Source organism: Acomys minous (genome assembly GCF_964271855.1).
Source record: "Acomys minous genome assembly, chromosome: 15".
In the NCBI taxonomy this organism is placed as follows: domain Eukaryota; kingdom Metazoa; phylum Chordata; class Mammalia; order Rodentia; family Muridae; genus Acomys; species Acomys minous.
In genome coordinates this window covers 35,184,065-35,205,114 of record NC_140497.1, presented here as the reverse complement: position 1 = coordinate 35,205,114, position 21,050 = coordinate 35,184,065, and the positions used below count along the sequence as shown (strand labels likewise).

Genomic DNA, 21,050 nt, shown 5'->3' with positions numbered 1-21,050 from the left:
TAAGAACAGTTCCTCTGCCAGAGAGTAAGCCCCGAAGGTGCACGGAGCTTGTGATGCTATGCTCATGCATGTTGCTGAGAGGCCCCATTGGGCTTAAACAGCAGTTTGGAGACAAGTGTTCAGAAGCCCGGGTCAAGCACACTAACTGGAAAGCAGATAGACCTCTTTTTACATTTAATTAGCCCCTTTGTCCTTACCATTTGCTATTTGTCATTACCACTTCCCTCGCCCTCCCACCGACTGCCATGCCTAGCAGTCAGCTGCCATGGGGCTGCCCTGTGACCACACCCTCTCCATCTTTACCAGGACAGCCTCGTTAGTGATACTTCCTTCCTCACCTGGGTTGCCCAGCAATCCTGTAGAGGCCACTCTGCCTTCAGTGTGTTTCCATATTCCATTTGGCAATCTCAGAAACAAGTCTGGAGTGGTCACTCATAGGTTTAGAAAGCTTGCCATGACTTTCCAATTGATTTCTTTCAGAAAAAGTCCAGACATCTTATCATGACCCTCAAGGGCCCTTCCTAGGACTTCAGAATTCTCCAGAATCATTTTAGTATCTTGGAACTCTAGGATCCTGTGCCCCAGCTCTGCCCACTGAGCACAGCAACCTCAACTTGTCTTTCTGTGACTTGACCTGACTTTCTTGATTTCCCTCCCTAGAACATTCTATGGCCCCCTGTACATCCCAACACCATAGCTCTACCATTTCCTCCCTACAAATGGCTCTCACCACCTCTCCTTGCTTGCTCATGCTGCAAAAGGTCGTGATAGGCCTGATGAATGCTCCGTCACCTCCACTGATCTTTCAGAGCCTCCTCAGGTCTCACAGAAGTCATTTCAGCTTTCGCCTTCCTCAAGCCTCTGGATTCACCTCCACCTTCAACAGCAACAGATGATCTTGGAGGTGACTTCATGGAGAATACAGACACCGATGGGCTCTTCCTTCTAAATTCCTGACTCTCCTCCACCCTCAAACTTCTGTGGACTTCTGCGACCTCCTTTCCTCTGTTTTCAGATTGAGTCATTGCCACTCAGCTGCTACGAACCAGTGTGGCTTGAAGCCACGCCAAGGTTGACTTCCGGCCTAGTTTGGGATCTCCTTGGGACAGTCAAAATAATGTTGGATGGTCAATTAGATGCATGGGGCTGGAGCTTGGGGAAAGGTCCAATCAGGAAGTAGTCAACTGGCCATCCACAGATTATCAAATGCTATCTCTTCAACAATGTCTCTCCCCACAACTTAGGACTCAAAACAACCCCCCCTCCCCTCGAAGTCATATCACAACCTCCAACAGTTACTTAACGTGTGCTTACACTGCCTTCCAGTCTCTGTTTCATTTTCCTGCGCTTTAATCCATCAAGACAAAGGCCCCTCTGGTGCCGGAAGCCTGTGTTGACATCGCTACATGTGTAAATATGCATGACTACAGCCTTACACTTTGCACCTAAGAAGTGTACATCCATTCTACCCAGCAGACTTTGGCCACAGCCGACTGTCTACACAGTCCAAGAAGGTAACGGCTAGTCACTTATGGCCCGCCTAGCACCTCAAACGCAGCAGACATGAACCAGACGTTTCTTGTCTCCAAAGAAGGAAAGATAGTTTCCAGGCTAGATTCTAACCTTCCCCAGTCACGGTCACCCATCAGATACCTGGTGGAAACAAACTATCTGCACTGAGCACAGCTGTGGAGGTGCCAGAAGAGGCGGATTAGCTACCCCGCCCATTGAAAGTATACTATACTGAGAAGCTTTTTTTGAAAGGGGGGAAAAAAAAAAAGAAAGCCTGACTTGTATTCTTCAAGCTTAGTCACCTCTTAGAACACAACCTAATGCTAAGTGGGGGCCCCTGAGTGTGAATAAGCCAATGATCCAGGTCTAGACCTGCAAGTTTTCTGCAAACACCAGCATCTGTCAGCTCCAGTACTATTAACAATAGCCACCAAGTCCAAGAGCATAATGGTGTTGTGCAAGGCATCATCATCAGCCCAGTGCCTTCACAGGCACGAAGGCGCTGCTGGGGATTTCTGCTTTCCAGCTAAAGCAGCAGACGCTTGAGGTTAAACAAGGTGCCCACAGATACAGAGCTCCTGATCATTAAAGCTGGGACTTGAACAGCCATCTTAGACCCTTATTTAGTTACCCTTTGTGTAAGGAACACACACACTTGCAGGCCAGCCTTGGGTCCACAAGGGCTGGATGTCACCATCTGACACCCCCACCCCCATCCACATTGGGAGCCCGTGCTGCAGGGGCCACAGGTGGGGCAGTGGGAGGAAGGGGGCTGTTAGAGGGTGTTAGAGGCTGGAGCCATTTTCCAACCTCCTTTATCAAGCCCCCTCTGGTGCCTTCCTGGAAAATACAGATTAGCAGAAGTTACTCCACATCCGGAGCAACCACAGCGTTACTTCTGTAGCTTGCCCAATGAAAACACGCCCTGTGTTCTAAGGCACAAGTACCTCCCTCCTCTGCAGCCCCTTCTCCATCCTTTCCTTAAGAACCAGGATGAGGAAAGAACCAGAGGGGGGTTTTCCCGTTGCATCACTTGAGAACATTCTTCAGTTGCTTCACTGTAGCTTGCTTCCTGGAACAGGGCCACCTGGCCAGGTGCGTATGCTTCCAGCTTCTCAAAAGGACTTGAAAGCAGAGAGGAAGAGGAGAGAGGAAGGGGGAGGGGAGGTGGGGGGGCGGGGAAGAGGCGCTCTGCCTGGCCCTGTTTCTGATTAACCTGGAGAGCTATTTCAGGAGCGGAAAGCAAGTCCCACTGAAAGCTCATGTTCCACCTCCCAGATGTTAATTTCACACTCACACTCACTTAAGGTGCTGAAAGGCACTAGAGGACTCAGCACTTTTTCTGTACCTGCCCTGGTCGCCACCTCCTGTCAGTTTGTAGGAGAAACAAGGAAGCTAGGAAGCCATGGTGCTGCCCACTCCAACATGATGAAGCCTTCACTTTGACAGCCCTGTAATTCTCAATACCACTTTACTTCTCTTGGCTTTCAAGTTCAAACCTTCCCCTCCCAGGAAAGTTTTTTTGGTTTTTTTTTTCCTTAATTTGTTGGGGGAGGGGGGAGTTGTTTGTTTTGTTTTGTTTGTTTTAGGGTGAGTGGAGTTCTGACTGTTTCAGTGGGACTTACTAATTTGATAGCACTAGGAAGCATCTGGATGCTAATGTCAAGTCATCTGTTCCCCTGCTCGTAGCTAATCAGTTTGATAACCTGGATATTGGTTTTGAGATAAGGGCTCACTAGGTTACCATGGAGATTAGTCTCAAACTCCTGATCCTCCTGGCTCCGTCTCCTGGGGATTGCGCAACATTCAGCAACATGGAGCTTTGGTGGATGCTGTTGTTGTTGTTGTTGTTGTTGTTGTTGAAGGGTATCATGCTGTGTAGTCAAGGATGACTTTAATATGATCCTCCTGCCTCTACCGCTTAAGCAGGCGAATTACAAAAGTGCACCACCACGCCCAATAGCCTCATGCATCAAGTACTCTTACCAGCTGCTGACCTCATCCCCAGCCCCGGCAAGGATGCACACACAGAGGCCAGAAGAAGGGCTCAAGTGTTCTCCATCTCTGCCTGTTCCTTTAAAATAAAGCCAGTCTTTCCTTGACCTGGGGGCTCATGTCTTCTTCTTGTGCTGGAAGTCAACAAGATCCCAAGATCCTCTTGTTTCTATCCCACTTGGAGCTGGAGTTCCAAGCGTGCACAGCTTTGTTACGTGGGTGCTGGGATACGAATGCTGGTCCTCAGAACTGTTCTCCAAGTCCTTTCAACCACTGATCCATTTCTCGAGCCCCAACATGGAACATCTTAACGTATCATTATGAGCTCCACAGGGCCCAGCTCTGATGTTAGTAATCATGGAGTAAGATGGTGGTCATAAAGCAGGGTACAAGATGATATTACTTAGTGTCTTAGCCACCAAGCTTCTAGGATCTCCTGGGTACCCAAAGGCAAAATGGGTACCAGGGAAGACCTCCTTAGCTCCTCTGTGTCTCCTAAGTGTGCAGAGTGAGCCTGTAGCTCATGCATCCCCTCCTGGGTACCCAAAGGCAAAATGGGTACCAGGGAAGACCTCCTTAGCTCCTCTGTGTCTCCTAAGTGTGCAGAGTGAGCCTGTAGCTCATGCATCTCTTTATTACTGTAACTTTTATCAGAAAAGAACTGGAGTTTTATACCTTAGTGAGAAATCAGCCTGCCCTTATAAAACCCGTCTCTCTTCTACTTTTTCCACAACTTAGAAGCTATTAGGTGGTGGGGAGCGGGGAGGGGGGGCCACTGTCAGCTGCAACTGTTTTCTAGAACGAGCGCGGCTGCAAGAACTAAATTCAGAGGGCAGCAGAAGCCCAAGGTCCTTAGGATTCTATTTTCCTCCCCTGAAAAACGGAACTCCCTCGGAGTCTGTGATGATGACGTTCCTAGCGCAGCTTCTGATAGGGAGCATTTAGTCACTCAATGTACTGTGCGTTCTACAGATATACAATTTGTGGTTAAAGACAGTTAAGGGGAGGCTGGAGCTGGAGCTCAGTTGTAGAGCACTTGTGTAGAAAGTACAAGGCCCCGGGTTCAGTCCACGGCTCCGGAAAAGAAAAAAAAATCCTTAAGGAACACTGTAATTTTGAAGCATTTAAGTTGATTGAAATAGCTAGACTCTAGGGATATGTTTAAATAAAATGTGGTAGAGCCTTGTAGTGAAATATTGGAAACACAAAAGTACAATTTGTATGGGAATGCTCAAAGCATTGCAGCGAAAAAGGAAGTGGAGGAAGAAGAAGGTTTTTCAGCTAGCAAAGTAATTAAAAGTCACACACACAAACTACAGGGAGGCAGGACAGCTCTGTGCCACAGCAGGTTGCCCCTTGGGTACTGTGGAAGGGGACAGTCATAACAGACCCATCACAAGTGCCCCAATAAATGGCACCAGTGGCACTCAGGAAACACACCTAGCTGGGAACTTGACCCAATGGACAGCTGTCTGGCTTCAAACTGGACAGCTAGGGGACGGGGCCACACCCTAACACCAATGCGGCCAGCACAGAAGGTGCAAACGTCTCCAGAATGGAGCAAAGGCTGCAGTAGCTTAAAGGCTGAAGCCCAGCGCCCTCAAAATGGACACCAGCCTGTGTTTCTCTGAGTCCTGAGTCCCCTCAACTGCTCTCACATCGTTGGCAGGCCTGAACTTTAGATGGGACAATAGGAATAATCCATCAGTAGAGGATACGCTCCTCAACACACTGGAAAGAGATTCCATCTCCCTGCCTTCCTCCCTCCTGCTCATCTCATGCAAATGACTTGGCCCACTGGGCAGAGCACAGCCAGCAGATATACTACCTTGAAAAGGCTTTCCCCAAACCCCCGGCCCCACAGCATTATCAACCACCAAAAGCTGTGAGTGTGATGTGTGTGTGTGTGTGTGAGAGAGAGGGGGGGGGGAGGGAGGGAGGGAGGGAGAGGAAGAGGGAGAGGGAGAGGGAGAGGGAGAGGGAGAAGGGTGTCTCTGCAGAGTACACACATTAAAAGCAGGCTATTCTGGATTAAAGCAGGCCTACCAGTGGGGGGGGGGGGGAGTTCCTTGTATTCTTCTAGACGCTTTGGCTGGGCTATGAATTAAGATGGCATAAGGCAGAATAGCAGGAGAAAAGCCATATCAAAAACCCTACCTAAACCATACACACAGGTGTCCCACTGAACGTGAGACGCAAGAAGAATCCAGTGGTTGAAGTGTAAACAGTATCCTGAGCCACAAAAGCATTTGGGGCTTGTGTAGGGTTGTGGTCACATATCTATGGAGGTGTGTGTGTGTGTGTGTGTGTGTGTGTGTGTGTGTGTGTGTGTGTTGAGTAAAACACTATTGGCCAGATACAGTCTTAAGTAATGACCAGCCATGACAACCCTCCCTGATACTAACACTCTCTCTAATGCATAGTTTTTAGATGTTATGTTTTGGGTTGCTTTCACAAAAGCATAGTTTCCCAGACCCACTTCTGTGCACGAGCTTCTGAGACACTCAGTTTAAAAAAATACCAAAAAAATATTCCTATAATACATTTGAGGTGCTGTAGACTGAGCCCCAACAGCAGAGAGAGAGAGAGAGAGAGAGAGAGAGAGAGAGAGAGAGAGAGAGAGAGAGAGAAGAGAGAGAGAGAGAGAGAGAGAGAGAGATTGAGATAGAAATAATCCATCTACAAACCCAGAGTCAAGACCTGCCAGCAACCACCAGAAAGAAGGCAGGGAGGTGCCCAGCATCTTCTCCCTTGGGGGTCCAGAAAGGAAGCAACTTGGTCAACACCTTGATCTCAGACTTCTGGCTTTAAGAACTGTGAGAGCATCCATGTCTGTCACTTTCAGCTGCACTGTATGTGGTCACTGGCATGTGACCAGTGAAGAAAGGCGGCCCAAATGGTGAGTGTGGGGACTGGCAGAGAGTGAGCTTCACCAGGGAGGAGAAGGCAGGTGCATCTTTGCACATGAAGGAAGGAAGGTCACGTGGCACACTGGGGACAGATCCAGGAAGGAAGCAGCTGCTGGAGACAGGTGACAGGGTTCCTCTACAGGAGACAGCAGTCCTGTGCAGGAGCCAATACCAGGAGCCACAGGACAAGAAAAACGTGCTGACTGAAGTCGGGCAACCATGGGACTTGACAGTAATATGTGCAGACAGCTAGGCAAGAATGCCTGCAGAATAAGTAGAAGGAAGTTACACAGACAGAAAGCTAGATTCATGGAGGGCACTGGGTTAGTAGAGAGAGAATTAGTTTGGATTCATGGGTTTCCACATAATACAATGCAGAGATAAATGTAGACGTGAAAAGCACATGTGTATAAGTATGCACACATACATACATATTATAAATATACACGTACGTGCATGCATATATGCATCCTCTATCCTTGTCTTCTCAGAGGACCTGGGATGAGTAACAAACATGCCAAGGGCAATAAGCACATCTCTTGCTCAGATCTTAGTTTCTGAATACTCCACTAACCAGAACTAATGGCTGGTTCCAAAGCCAGGCCAGGGAACACAAAAGACAATCCCTAACCAAAATGTTTACTTATTTATTTGGGGCAATAAAATAGGAAAGTCTTCAAAGGATAACAGGACACATAAAAAAACAAAAACAAAAACAAAACAAAACAAAACAAAAAAAACATAGCAGCAACCTTCAGCTTAAGGGGCTTGCACTGGCCCAATCAGACAGAATATGTGCACCAAATAAGTAATAATAAAAAGGCAAGAATCCATGAAGAAGTAAACAGAGAGTAAGCCTTCCCATAAAGCAGAATGTCAGTCGACAAACATAGAACACGGGCAACCAGAGATTAACATTCGGTGCCCAGCAGAGTCGGAACCCTTCAAGTCAGAAGCATCAGTGAAAAGTGGGGTATGTCGTCACAGCCTGTATAGACTCAGCACCTGGGAGGCTGAGGCAGGAGCATCACCACAAGTTCAAGGCCTACAAGGGCTACATAGCAAGTCTGAAGCCAGCCTGGGCTATATCGTGAAATCTTGTCTCAAGCCAAGAGTAAATAGGGCTAATGAGCTGGCTCGGTGGGGAAAGGCACTGGCTGCCAAGCCTGATGGCCTGAGTCAATCCCCAGAACGCACGGTAGAAAAACAGAACTGACCATGGCAAGTTACCCGCTGGCTTCCACACACCCATCCTAGCACATAACCCCAATAGATGTAAGAATGAAGAAAAAGGAAGAGGAGGAGGCGGAAGATTGATAAATCCTAAGCCGTGAGGGAAAAGATAAGTAGGGCATCTGCATAGTCTTTTTTTTTTTTGTATTTATCAGTTCTTTTCTTTTCTTTTTTTAATTTTTTTCTCCTTTATTAATTTATTCTTGTTACATCTCAATGGTTATCCCATCCCTTGTATCCTCCCATTCTTCCCTCCCTCCCATTTTCCCCTTATTCCCCTCCCCTATGACTGTTCCTGAGGGGGATTACCTCCCCCTGTATATGTTCATAGGGTATCAAGACTTCACAAAATATGTTTACTACAAAGGGGAAAATAACTTCACAACAACAACAACAACAAAAAACCTAACAACTCCTTAATGAGGTGATGAAAGGAGTATCACCAGCAAAGGGACAAGTCAGAGTCACCTATAACCCACAAGGAAACTAGATGAGGGTGTCACGCCTCTGATGAGGTTATTTAAAAGCACACAACCTGAATAACGTCAGGAGGAAATGCCCCATGAGGCCAGATTGGCAGATACTCTATAGGACAATTAGCCTCTAATTGTCAAAATTGTCAAATTCACACAAGCTGAGTATAGATTAAAATCGAAGGATTCCTGGACGCAATGCCTGGGCCCTGGATTAGAGATTTGCCCAATGTGAATGGGTCTGTGCATCGCCTGGTGCTGGTGGTCATGCTGTGGTGATGAGGAAGGATGTCTCTGATGTAGGAAAGGCCCACTCAAGTATTCAGGAGACATAGGACAGCAGAGTAAAGAGTAACTCTGAGGGTTCTGGGAGTAGGGGCGGGGTGTGTGTGTGTGTGTAGGGGAAAGGATTCTTTTTACTATTCTTGTAACTTCAGTCTAAGTCTGAAATTAGTTCAAAAGAAAAAGACTTGGCAGAGAAGACAAAAGCAAAGCATGCAAATAACTTACAAGGCAGGAGGGAAACAAATTTCTGCAAATGTAACAAACCCTAGAAAACCCTCTTCCCGGTGCCTCAGGGAAGCTGCTGACCACCGTGTCTTCCTATTCCAGGCACTGAGACCCTACTGAGCACATACCCCACACTTCCCACCTACCCTGCCTGTTTTCAGGGGCCACCCAACGAAGCCCCGATTATCTGACCAATGAACCTCTGAGCTTCATTTCCTGGGGAAGCTGAGCAGTGCCAGTTCACAATTCACTTAAACCGTTAGGATGCGTGGAAAATTAAAGATGGCCAAAGAGGGTGCCTGCTGTTTGCTCAGGGAGTCTCTCAAACTTACACCTCGAAGACACTCATACCTCCATTGAAATTCCTATACTAACACGGAAAGGTGGTTTTTAACATATTAAAGCACCGCTGATTTCCCAGAAGCACTGTTGCCTAGCACAGGTCCCATATCTTAGAAGTCCCCACACCCAGAAGCCCCAGCAGTGAACTTCTCAACACCTCTCCACCTTCCGCCAGTCCCTAAAGTTATCCTTCTCCCAGCATCCTTTGATTTTTCTAGCCTGACAACAGTTCCCACTCCCACAGCCTTTCGGGCACTTGGCTCCACAAAGGCCCACCATGAGTAAGGGCTCCACTCTCTGTTTCTCATTTGCAACTTTTCCTCATTTGCAGAAGGAAGCCCTGAAAGAACCTTCAGTTCTACTTTGTCCCAGGCAGGCTGGAAACTGCAGTCAACTGCGCTGACCTCAGAGAGCCAAGGCGAGCACATATAACTATTGTCCTCCACGGGGGAACAGCTCAGACTCTGTGAGCCTGAGAAGTGAAGCCAGCAGCTCAAGAACAATTGCTTCCTTCTACAAAGACTGTACCAAGCAGCCACCCCGACTGCCCTCCACCGCCCACAGCTCTGCCCGGGCTCTGCAGCCAGACCCGCTCTCTAAAAACACAAGACCTTGCCGCTCTGCTGAAAGCACACTGCACTGACTCCCTTCCAGCCCCTGTATTTGCTCCCCAAACTGATGAAGGACAGGGAGTGTCTGCCCCCTGCCCTGCCTCTTTATCTGTTGTCTCTCAGCCTCTGCAATGTCCTCACAGTTGCTGCTATGGTTTGAGAAAGTGACGTGTCCTCCACTGGTTCCTGTGTCTGGGCACTTAGTTCCCACTGGTGGGGCTGTGGGTTCAGGAAGTCTAGGGGGTTGCTCTTTGGAACCCTCAGGAGGGAGCACTTGGCTGGAGACTCTGGGTTTCTAGCCCAGCCCCACCTGCTGTCCCCTCAGTGCTGACTGATACAACTGGATGTGCGCCAGCAGCCTATTGCTACAGCAAGCAGCCATGTCCACTGCCAGGACCTTTTGCCTCAATGAACTCGGTATCTAAATGTCAGTCAAAATACACATTTATTCTCTAGTTTCTTGCCAGGTACACACAGCAACAAAAAAAGTAACTAAGACCAGGTAGGGTGGCATCCGCCTCTAATCCCAGAACCTGAGACAGACAGGTCTCCGTGAGCACAAGGTCAGCCTGGTCTACATTGCGAGTTCCAGACCAGCTAGGACAACATAGTGTCTGTAAGTAATTAAGTAAGTAAATAGTATGCATTAGCTTGCTCAGTTTTCTGATTTAGCTTCAAAACTACTCCCTAAGCAAGATTTCCCAGACACCCCCCTCAAAGAAAGCCCCCCCAAATCTGTGTGCTCCAACAGTCAAGAACTCTCCATGAACAAGACTAATTCTTTTATTATTGTGTCCCTACACCTTGGATAGAGTATGGCAAGAGCCAAAGGTTAACAAATATTTGTAAATAAATAACCAGTAACTTCCTACAGCAGTCTCCCTTGCCCGTTGCTTCCATGGTTTCAATTACTGGAAGGCAACGGAAAGATTAAATGGAAGTTCCAGAAATAATTCATAAATTTAAAATAACCCGTTATGCTATATTGTTGGAACTGTCCTATTTTATTATTGCAGTTCTTTACTTCTTTTGTACTGTTAATCTGGGTGCACGTATGTGTCTCTGTGGGAGCGTATGTGCACATGAGTGCAGGTAGCTTGCAAAGGACACAAGAGGCCATCAGATCCCCTGGACTTGGAGCTACAGTGGTCATAAGCCGTTGAAACCATCCAGGGCCTTCGGGAAGAACAGCAAGCACTCTTAACTTCTGAGCCACCCCTCTAGCGCTTGTTACTGATATCCTCTTGATATTCTATGCCTAGCTCATAATCAAACTTAAGAGGTATGCAGGCACAGGAAAAATTTACCATGCACAGTTCCAAAGTCTCACTGGAAATCTTGCAAAGTGGCCCCAGTAGGTATGTGAGCACCATGGCATTAGCGTCAAGCATCACAATGACAAGACCAAAAAAAAGAAAGAAAGAAAGAAAAAGGGAAAGAAAATTCATAGACAATAGCCATAAGGAAAGTGATAAACCACTACGAAAAGAAATATCTGTTATATATCTGCCTATATGTGATGTAGGGAATTCTGCCTAAGAAGGCAGTAGGGAATATATTTAAAAATTACTTCTTATAAGTAATATGTTATAATATTTTAGGCTTACAAGATATAATCAGAATCTTGCTTGTTTTAAATTCCACATGCAGGGATCTACCAGGAACTCAGTCACCCTCACCAGCAGCACCACGGCGCTCTAACCGGCAGTGCGTGCTGGTCAGCATGGGGATCATGTAATCCACTGGCCGCGCTAGGACAGTTTTGAGTACAGATAGAGCACTGATGGTACATATCAGCGGGCTAGCCTGGAAGCAGATATAAAGAGGGACTATCCTCAACAGCATCAAAGTAAGTCTAGCCTGGGCTACATAGGTGCGACCTTGTCTAAGGGGGAAAATGGAGCTGTTCTTGGGAGGATCCTCTGACTGTAAAAAAAAAACTATTGTGCTGAGACAAGCTACCATCTTTCATTCAAGGTCTTTGGGCTAGGAATGTTCCCGAATCTGAAGTGTTTAGATTTTGAAAGATAATGAGGTATACATTTCTATGGAACACAAGACCCCTGGTTGTGTTTAGGGTAGACCCTCTTAATCCAGCAAAATAATATTTAGTAGAAAAATATATAATACATCCACACTGTCCGGGACAAATTAAAGCTATGTGTAGCTTCAGGGCAGACTATACAGCCAGAGGAGTCCTGACAGTAACTTCCAGGCTTCCATACTCTTTGGATAACAAGTGAAGGCAGCAGATTTCAAGTTATTTCCATCCTGGGAATATCCTGGTCATTAAACTGTACTCACATTTACAAATTCATCTGGCACACAACTAAGCTTAACTTAGTGAACAACAGCATTTTTTTTTTTTAGTTCTAACATACAAGAACTTAATGCAAACTCTGCCCCCATTTGAAAGTGGGAAATTATGTTTCCTGAATACTTTTACAAAATTTGAATCTTAAGTAACCATTTAAATGATTACTTCCTTTGAATCAAGTTTACCTAGCAATGTGAATTTAAACTACCCCTTTATTAATCTAATGCATGAAATGTTTGTTTATAAAATAAGAATTAAACAAGCTTCAAAATGTCCTAAACCCTCTTTATAACGGCATTTGCTTGTTCTCCTACGACATTTAATACTGGATTTGGGGCGAGCAAGATGGCTGAGCAAGTAAAAGGCACTTGCTGCCACAGCTGAAACCCCAAGTCTGATTCTTGCAGCCCACATTGTGAAAGACAGAATGGACGCTAAGAAGTTATCCTTTGATCTACACACACACACACCACACACACACACACACACACACACACACACACACACACACCAAACAAATGTAAACATTCTATTCCAAAAAGTTGTTATAAAGGTAATTTACTAAAATTGGATGCTGTTTATAACAAATTAGAATGAGTTTATTATTTGCTTCTGTATACATTTGGGTGAGGTCCTCATCTCGTATGGAAAGTGAAAGCTACGCTTCTAACACTGGGATAAGCCTTACTCCTCCGCAGAGCTGTGGTAAGAAACTAAAACTAAACGTGGATAGTAGGATTGGTGAATTTTTACACCATTTAGGAAAAAAAAAGCCTAGAAAGCTTACTGGCTGCATTTCTTTTATCATCAGGTTTGACTGAATGGAAAAGGACATCATCACAATGCGGGAAGAGTGACACGCGCCAGAGCGCTTCGTGTTCCGTGACATCCGTGAGCACGCAGTGCTCGGAGTGGTACAAAAAATTAACACTAAAGGAAGTCAAGGTGAAGGATCCTCAAGACTCCTTCTGAAAGGGCCCAAACACTTAAACTATGAAACGAACAGCTTACAAATGGATACATGCCAAAGCCAAAACTTGCCTCAAAACATGCTCTCCGTATCCCTTGGTGATGGCAGCGGGGTGGAGGGGGTGAGTCACAGCAGCAGTGACCAGACACTGAGCATCTGCCATTCAACTTGGCATGGGTTCTCACTGAACCCCAGTCACCTTGGGAGGTCACCGCCATTGCCTCCTTTATTTAAAGAAAATTGTGTCTTAGTGCCTCAGTGTCTGTGTCACACCCGATGCAGATGCAGGAGCACCAAGCTCCATTAGGGTAAGTACCCAAAACTGACCTTCAACCTTCAGAGGTAACACTGCTAACGGGAAATTGCCAGGGGACAGTCGTTTCCCACAGGTGCCCTTTGGGTCCTCCAACACCCATGCTGGGAAGTGGAGCGTTCAGACATCTCTCCAGCTGCGGCAGCTGTCTCCCCAGGTCTGGAACCTGAAATGTATCACCCTCTTCCAAGTCTACATACTGCACAGAACACACAGGCCCACACTATTCATTGTGCCCAATGCTTTTTAGCTTTGTTTACATTGAAGGGCAGACAATTTTAAAAATGCAATCACCCACAAACAGATAAGCGAGCTGTCTGGGACTTTTTCCTAAAAGAGGAAGTCTTGTGACCCTACATAACCCTGGGATTGTGCAGATTAAAAAACAAACATTTTTTTTTCAATCCTCACAACAAATCCAGCAGCAAAGGTTGGCTTTAAAGCCTGGAATCCCCCAGCACCCTCTGCGGCATCCATCTAGAGGACAGACTGAGCCAAGAGGGGCCACCTGCACTCACCCTGCCCATTTGGGCTTTGGCTGAGAAACAGGCAGGAAGAGAGAAGCCAGAAGTCAGCCATAGCTCCGTCCTCTGCTTGTCCTGGCCTGGCAGCCGGTAGAAAAGGGAAAGAGGGAGTGTGGGGACACCGCCCAGGGACTTGCTCTCCAAACTGGCTTTTGATTCTTTCCAAAAGAACACTTTGCAAGTGACAATTTCCCTACAACCAGAGGTTTGTTAGATTTGGTTGGTTGGTTTTGGTTTTGGTTTGGAGTTTTTTTGGTTTGGTTTGGTTTTGAGATGTATTTTTACGTGTGTGTGTGTGTGTGTGTGTGTGTGTGTGTGTGTGTGTAGATGTCCTCAGGCCAAGAGAGGGCTTCTGGTCCCCGGAAGCAGAGGCACTTGTGAGGTGAGCAATATGGAGGCTGGGAACTGAACTCAGGTCCTCTGGAAGAGCAGCAAGCACCCTTATAGCATCCTTCCAGCCCGAGGCCAAAGGTTTTGCTCTAGGAAAATCATTCTATCCCTAGCCTACCAGGAGCATGGAAGAGAGTTAAAAGGCAAGGCCATATCCATGCTCAGAGGCTCTGGAAGAAAGACAAAGTTTTGTCACAGCATCATGTTGTTAGTTTATACCCCCTGCCCCAGAAATGATAGCTTATTAGGTAACAGCAACGTGGGGCTTGCCAGCCAGCCAGCCTAATGAAGAAGTCAGCCAATGAGACACCCTGTCTCAAAATCCAAGTTCTTTCTCAGCCAGGGAAACCCTTCTTCTAGGGATAATGGCTCTGAGATTAAGGGCACCTCTGAACTCAGATTTGGTTCCCAGAAACCCACGTGGCAACTCACAACTGTCTATAACTCCAGTTTTAGGGTATCTGGTGCCATCTCCATGGGCACTTAACACACATGGTTCACAAGCACACATGCAGTCTAACACTCATACACATAAAATAAAAATAAGCAAACCTTTAAACTTAAGTTATAAGGCACCTGAAGAATCACACTCAAGGTTGGTACACACACACACACACACACACACACACACACACACACACACATCAAAAAAGGGAAAAATATGAGAATACTGTACATCTCACATGCACTATGGACTATAAATAGGTACAAATTTTCCAAATAGAAACTTGGCAGTAAGCACCAAAAAATTTAAATGACACTAGTAAACTCAGCACTGTCACTTCTAGGAATGCTTCTCAAGTAATTTAGTCATGTGTGAAACATATTTTCCTTTTTAAAACATCTATGGTTATCACTGAATTTGTTACAGGTACAAATGTAATAATTTTGCAAAAATAAAAAGATTTTTTTAAAATAAAGCTACATGGGGTTGCACAAATAAAGTATTGTCCATATACAACTAAATTACAAAATTTTCTATTGTATTCCATCAGTTTTTAAAATAACTATTTTCTAGAACAATTGTCTACCTAGTGTTTTGAGAACGTTAAAAGCGTGCTAGATTACCAAGTGTGTTTGGCCCCCAGTCCCAGAACCTAGATGACACCCACTTTGCACAATTCATCAGGAAAAGTTCCACAGCCAGAATGCTAAGCGTATGAATTCAAGCTCGCTGCACTTGCAAGTCTTTTCTCTGTGTGGAGAACAGGGGGGGGGACCCTACTTCCCCCCAACGCCCATCTTCTCTGAATAGTCAGTGTCTCACAGAAGAGAAGAAAGGAAGCTCTGAGGCCCAGTGTCTCATCCTAGGAGTTGAAAGGAGGGCCATGCAAGACGTCTCTTCTCCTTTCTGAAACGAAGGTATTCTGGTACCAACTGCTTAAGTCAGCAAGGCCGGGAAGGATTGTTTTGTTGTCATGCACACCCCTAAATAAAAGAAAAATAGCAAGATGCTCTTCAGCTCTCAAGGAGGGTGCACCCCAACAAGCCCTGGTCAAGTTGAAAATACATCCTTGTCACACCTAACCTAATGCACCACAGTTCAGCCACACAGCATACTGCAGCATGCTGATAGACTTTCATGTGGTTCTGTAGCTAGCTGAACAGGAGCTGTGGCTAGCTGCACTGTCTACAGTCGTGAGAAAATATACCGGTGCATATCACTACCCCAGGAAAAAGGAGCATCATTAGGTCAACAAATCATAAATCAAACCATCATAAGTCAGGGGAAAGTATATTAAGTACATTAAGATGGTACATGAGGGGGCTGGACAGATGGTTCCCAAGTCAAAAAGCAATTACTGCTCTTCCAAAGGTCCCAGGTTCTATTCCCAACACCCAGGTAGCAGCTCACAACCATTTCTAATTCCAGTTTCAGGGGATGTGACACCTTCTTCTAGTCTCTTCTGGCACTAAGGATGCATTGATGCACAGGCGCACATGCATGCAAAACACCTACATGTGGAAAATAAAAATAAAGAGGAGAAAGAAATGCTAATCCTAATGGATTTGCTTTTTTAAAGAAAGGTACATGAGGAAAAAGGGGCGTGAACTTAAGAGGTTGAGGAGGAGAGCATGGCAGCATATAGGCAGAATTTAAGTGATCTGAACTATTCATGGGCCCACTTCGTCCTTGTACTTATCAGATCAAATAAAAGGTCTGTTTAGGGCTCCAGCTAGCTCAGCGGCAGAGCAATTGCTTAGCACTCATGAGGCCTTGGGTTCAATTCCTGCCACCTCAAAGATAAAGAAAAATAAATAAATAACAGGGGCTAGAGAGATGGCTCAGCAGTGAAGAACACTGTCTGCTCTCGCAAAGGGCCCAGGTTCAATCCCCAGAAACCACATGGCTGCTCACACCCAGCAATTCCAGTTCCAGAGGATGCAGCCCACTCTTCTAGACTTTTCTGCCACTAGGCTTGCATGTGGTGCACAGACATGCGTGCAGGCAAAACACCTGCACACATTAGAAAGAAATACAGAGGGAAAGGGTGTGTTTTGAGGGGAGCAATCTTCAATATTAATATGTTCAGTATGTTGGTTAGAAAAGACAAAAAACAGGATGCTCAGAAGGGCCACTGAAACCTGATGAAACTTTGCAGAAAGCTACAGTTTGTTTTCTGCTATCTTATTTCATGGTTATTGCTTGCAGAGCGCCTTGGAAACAAATGGCTTCCCAAATACAGAGAAATAACCTGCTCTAGAAAAGAGCAGTTGTGCTGCCCTCCTGTGAGATTAAATGATTCTCTTCGTCACTTCACATCCAAGTTCGCAGCCACCTCCTTCTTGCCAGAATCCCTCCAAAGGTTTCCTTTAAGCTGCACTTATTTAGTGTACTTAACTACCCAATAAAGGGTGATTGTGGTTGTCAATTTTATCATTGTCACATGTAACACAGCTCCTTATGTTCAGATAAAGTTTGGCTCCAACATGCACATACGAAACTTGGGCGCTGAGTTTTCAGCGTGTGAGTCTATTCTTGGGAGAGAAACCATCATCATTACCAATGAGTTCCAGCAGTAAAGATCTAAAATCGCTCCCTCCTCTCGGTGCAGGGATCTGACACAGGAGCACACTCTTTCCTGTAAGCAGGACTGTCTTGGCAGACTTTTAAAACATACTCACTGGCTGCTGGTTTCCAAACAGTTGCCGCAAATGACAGCGGTGAGCACTGCATGGCTGCCAAGGTCTCCTCTGAGGCAAACCCCTTCCAGAACCACAAGGAGGTTAGCAAGACGGCTCAGTGGGCAGAGGCCCCGGCCTGCTGGCAAGCCCGAGGACCCCAGGTCATCCCTAAATCCCAGATAGTGGAAGGAGAGGTGTGACTACTGTGAGGTGTCCTTTGACCTCCATATATGCAGTGTGCAGCGTGACCCCCACAAACACATACATACACACAATAATTAAATGCAATTTTGAAAGCTTTAAGTGCTTTTAAAACCCACAGTGGTTTCCTTCTTTCTTTTTATTAAAACATAACATGGTAGAAACAGGTCAGGTTTGGTGTCAAGCACACCACATACAGCCTGTAAGTGTGTTTACAGTCCTCACCCACCAACCGGAATAATAAGAGAATCATGGCAGAACTGATGTGAGACTGCCCCGGTCTCCTCTAAGATTTCTCCAAGGAAATCCAATGACAGAGCGGGTTCTACCTAACAGAGAGAAGACAAAGACAGATTCTCCACAGAGTGGAAGAGGGCATCCAAGGCCCATTTTCTGGAGCAGACATATATCCCCTGTCCTGCACAGGGATGACAACATTAATGTCCCCAACACCTCCTTGCTCGAAATCTTTGAAACGCTCCACAGTGTGGACTAACACTCTCACCCCAGCCACTATAACTCACCTTCCGTCCTCCGACCCCTTCCACCCAATGACACCAACATTCACACCAAGCACTTGAAAGCAGCCTTATCGCTGTACAAAGTCCTTGTGAGCAAAGAGTCATCGCTTACACATTGTTGAACACCCTCTCAAGTTATCAAGCGTAGCACCTTGTACATAATGATATATAGTGATTATTCTTCAATAAGGAAGTAGATGAATCCCTTTTGGAGAACAGATGGGACAGGGAGGGAAAGGCGTGTCAACACATTAACTCTGTGCCGTGATGAATGGATCATGTGTGAATGATAAGGAAAATAAAATAATTGCAAAAAGCATAAAGGCTAAAAAATTAACCAGTTTACTATTTGCACATTATGCAGGGAATTCAGCCTAAGTATACTAACAAACTTTCTAATGTATTCAACATTTTTCAATTAAAAAAAAAAAAGGTCTTCACTGACTCCTGCACCATGACGAATGCTATGCACCAAGCATTAGGAAGAGCTCTGTGAAGGACCCAAAGACTGTACAGACACCGTAGCCCAAGAAGGAACAGAACAGTGAAAGAGCCAGGCACACCCAAGCCAAGCCAAGTCATGATGTCCTAAAGGTGTCACTGGAGAAGCATACCGGGGGTGGCGGAGTGATGCTGATGTCTCTCCCTCTACAGTGCATTCCCAGGGTGGGCATTTAACACAGCAGCGGCCCAGCTTAACCTCCAGGTGACACCACCTCCATTGTTTCACATGCACTTCGCAAGACCGAAATCCCGTGTTTTCTACAGGTGGGTTGTTTGGAAACTGTGTTGAGAGGGTTTTACTTTCTTACATAAAAGCTCAGAAGAAAAGAAGGTCTCTAGAAGGTTTCGAAGAAGAGGAGGCATTTGAACCAATCATGAAAGACAGATGATTCTTGGGTGATAAGGAAGGAAAACTACTCTAGGAGAGAGAGGGGGGAGGGCGGGGGAGACAAGAGGGAGGAGGCATAATGATGCATTTGAACCATTCTTTCTTTCTTTCTTTCTTTCTTTTTTTTTTTTTTTTTTTTTTTTTTTGGTTTTTCGAGACAGGGTCTCTCTGTGTAGCCTTGGCTGTCCTAGACTCACTTTGTAGACCAGGCTGGCCTCGAACTCACAGCGATCCGCCTGCCTCTGCCTCCCAAGTGCTGGGATTAAAGGCGTGCGCCACCACCGCCCGACTGCATTTGAACCATTCTTAGTAAGAGAAGCTTTGTCACTGGGTAATGGACAGACGGAGAAACAGCTGCAAGCCTTGGCTGGGTATGGCTACCGGAGAGCACGTGGTCCTTGCACCTTATGGAATCCTGGTGGATTGGTAGAAGGAAACGCCCAACCCAGCCAATGCATGTACAGTTAGATGTGGCTGTCATGCTTTCCTACCCACTGCCTGCTCTGTGTCCCTCTCCAGGAAGCACAGGCCACGCATGACCTCTACTAGCCCTAACCTAGAGTGGACACGTAATAAGAACTGGGCAACTAATCCAGCCACCACAGCTGAACTCAACGCACATTTGTAGAAAACGTCTATGCAAGCTGCTTTGTTCTGCCCTGTGAAAAGCACTTCACTGCCCTCCAGAATTCATAACTGGTTCCAAATGGCAGTTACTTGTAATTGAGTGCAGAATGAAATAAACTGAAATAAGCCCCCAGAAACAGCTAAGGCCTCTAAGTAAGATCTTCACATCTTCCTCTTCCTAAAGTGAAGAGTTCAGCAAATAAGCTAATAAATGCTCTCGCTGCAGCCCATCAAGCTGGGCGTTCTACCACAGTCAAGGGCAAAACCATTTTTACCTCCATCACACTTGGGGCGGGGGAAGGAATGCATGGGAAACAGTCTCAACCACATGACAGCCAACGTAGGGGGCATCTTCCTCCAGTCTGCTAGGGTTTAAACCTGAACACAGGAGGTGTTCCTCCTGCCGTTCTATGGCCTGGCATGGTGTGGACTTAGGAAGAAAGCCTCATGCAGAACGACTGCTGGGAAGACTGGCCAAATGACTCGCCGGAGCAAAGGAAGCCCCATCCGACACATGTCGGCCCTGCTAAGGTCTTGCCTGGGAGCACTGCCCCTTCAGCTTCCCAACTGCGTTTCTCATCCGAATTTGAGACTCTGTCCTTATCTGCTCTTCACTTTGAATATTATAAACCTACTCACAATCACTTTACTTTTTAATGAATCCATTCAAAACAAAAGAGAGTACAAAAAATATTTTTCCACCTTTGTATTACTTCCCCTTAGAAAGATAAAAGGCGGTCGCGCTGGAGTGTTCTTCAGTGGGGGTGTTTGCTTTGTGTGTGCAAAGCCTCTGGTTTTTACCCAAATGACTATGTCAGGAAGGGAGGGAGGGAGAGAGGGAGGGAAGGAGGGAGGGGAGGGGAGAGGGAGGGAGAGGAGGGGAGGGGAGGGGAGGGGAACCAATCTGAAGGTAGAGCCTAGTTATTATCACAGCCAGGATCCAGTCCTTTCTGCATTGCCCATCAAGTAAGTCTGTGGCCTACAAACACACACACCCTCTTGCCACTTCTCACACATTCCAGGTTCAGAGAGACAGAGAGAGAGAAAAGGAAAAAGTTTGTTCTCGGCCCAGATAAGACCTTTCCTAACTGGGGAACTGGAATGCATGCCATCACTCACACGTATGTGGCCACCGCGCAGCGCACTGACTGTGACAATTCCCGGCTGACTGACTCATCTGCTCAGCCACACTGGACAGCTCTCCAGGATCCGGCCGTGTAAGGAATTTACAGCCTCCCCTGTCTTCCTTTAGTCTCTATGTCCTTTCAACCACAATTGCCTCGCCCTTGCTCGCCCATTAGTTACCAGCTGACAGTGTCTCTCTCTCCTTCCAGAAGCTGTGAAGAAAGCACACTCCAAGTTCTCGCCTCCTTCCTCTCTCCTCCCTTAGCTTTGTACTTTTACACATCTCTGATGCTCATATGTCTTTTTTTTAATTCACCACAGATGGTTCTATTACCTGCTTCTTCCATCGGTAAACTATAAGATCTTGGGGAATATGGCTGGGAAGCTTCGGCTTTACATCTTTGCAGCACAGTGTGCCTGTCGCACACAGCTGCTCCCAAGCATCTGCGAGGGGACTCA

The 21,050-nt window shown here is 46.3% G+C and overlaps 1 protein-coding gene across 3 annotated transcripts in view; it reads right to left on the bottom strand.

Moving 5' to 3' along the window:
* Nucleotides 1-21,050, bottom strand: part of IRF2 (interferon regulatory factor 2) — a 109,099-nt gene that overhangs the window by 67,789 nt on the left and 20,260 nt on the right. Inside the window, exon 1 of one of the 3 annotated variants that reach the window (XM_084758966.1) lies at nucleotides 339-475. The exons of the other annotated variants lie outside the window; for them this stretch is intronic. Within the exon in view, the coding sequence (XP_084615092.1) occupies nucleotides 339-398 (60 nt within the window). The 5' untranslated portion in view covers nucleotides 399-475. Of the gene's footprint in view, nucleotides 1-338; nucleotides 476-21,050 lie in introns of those variants that run through there. 3 annotated transcript variants of the gene reach the window in all.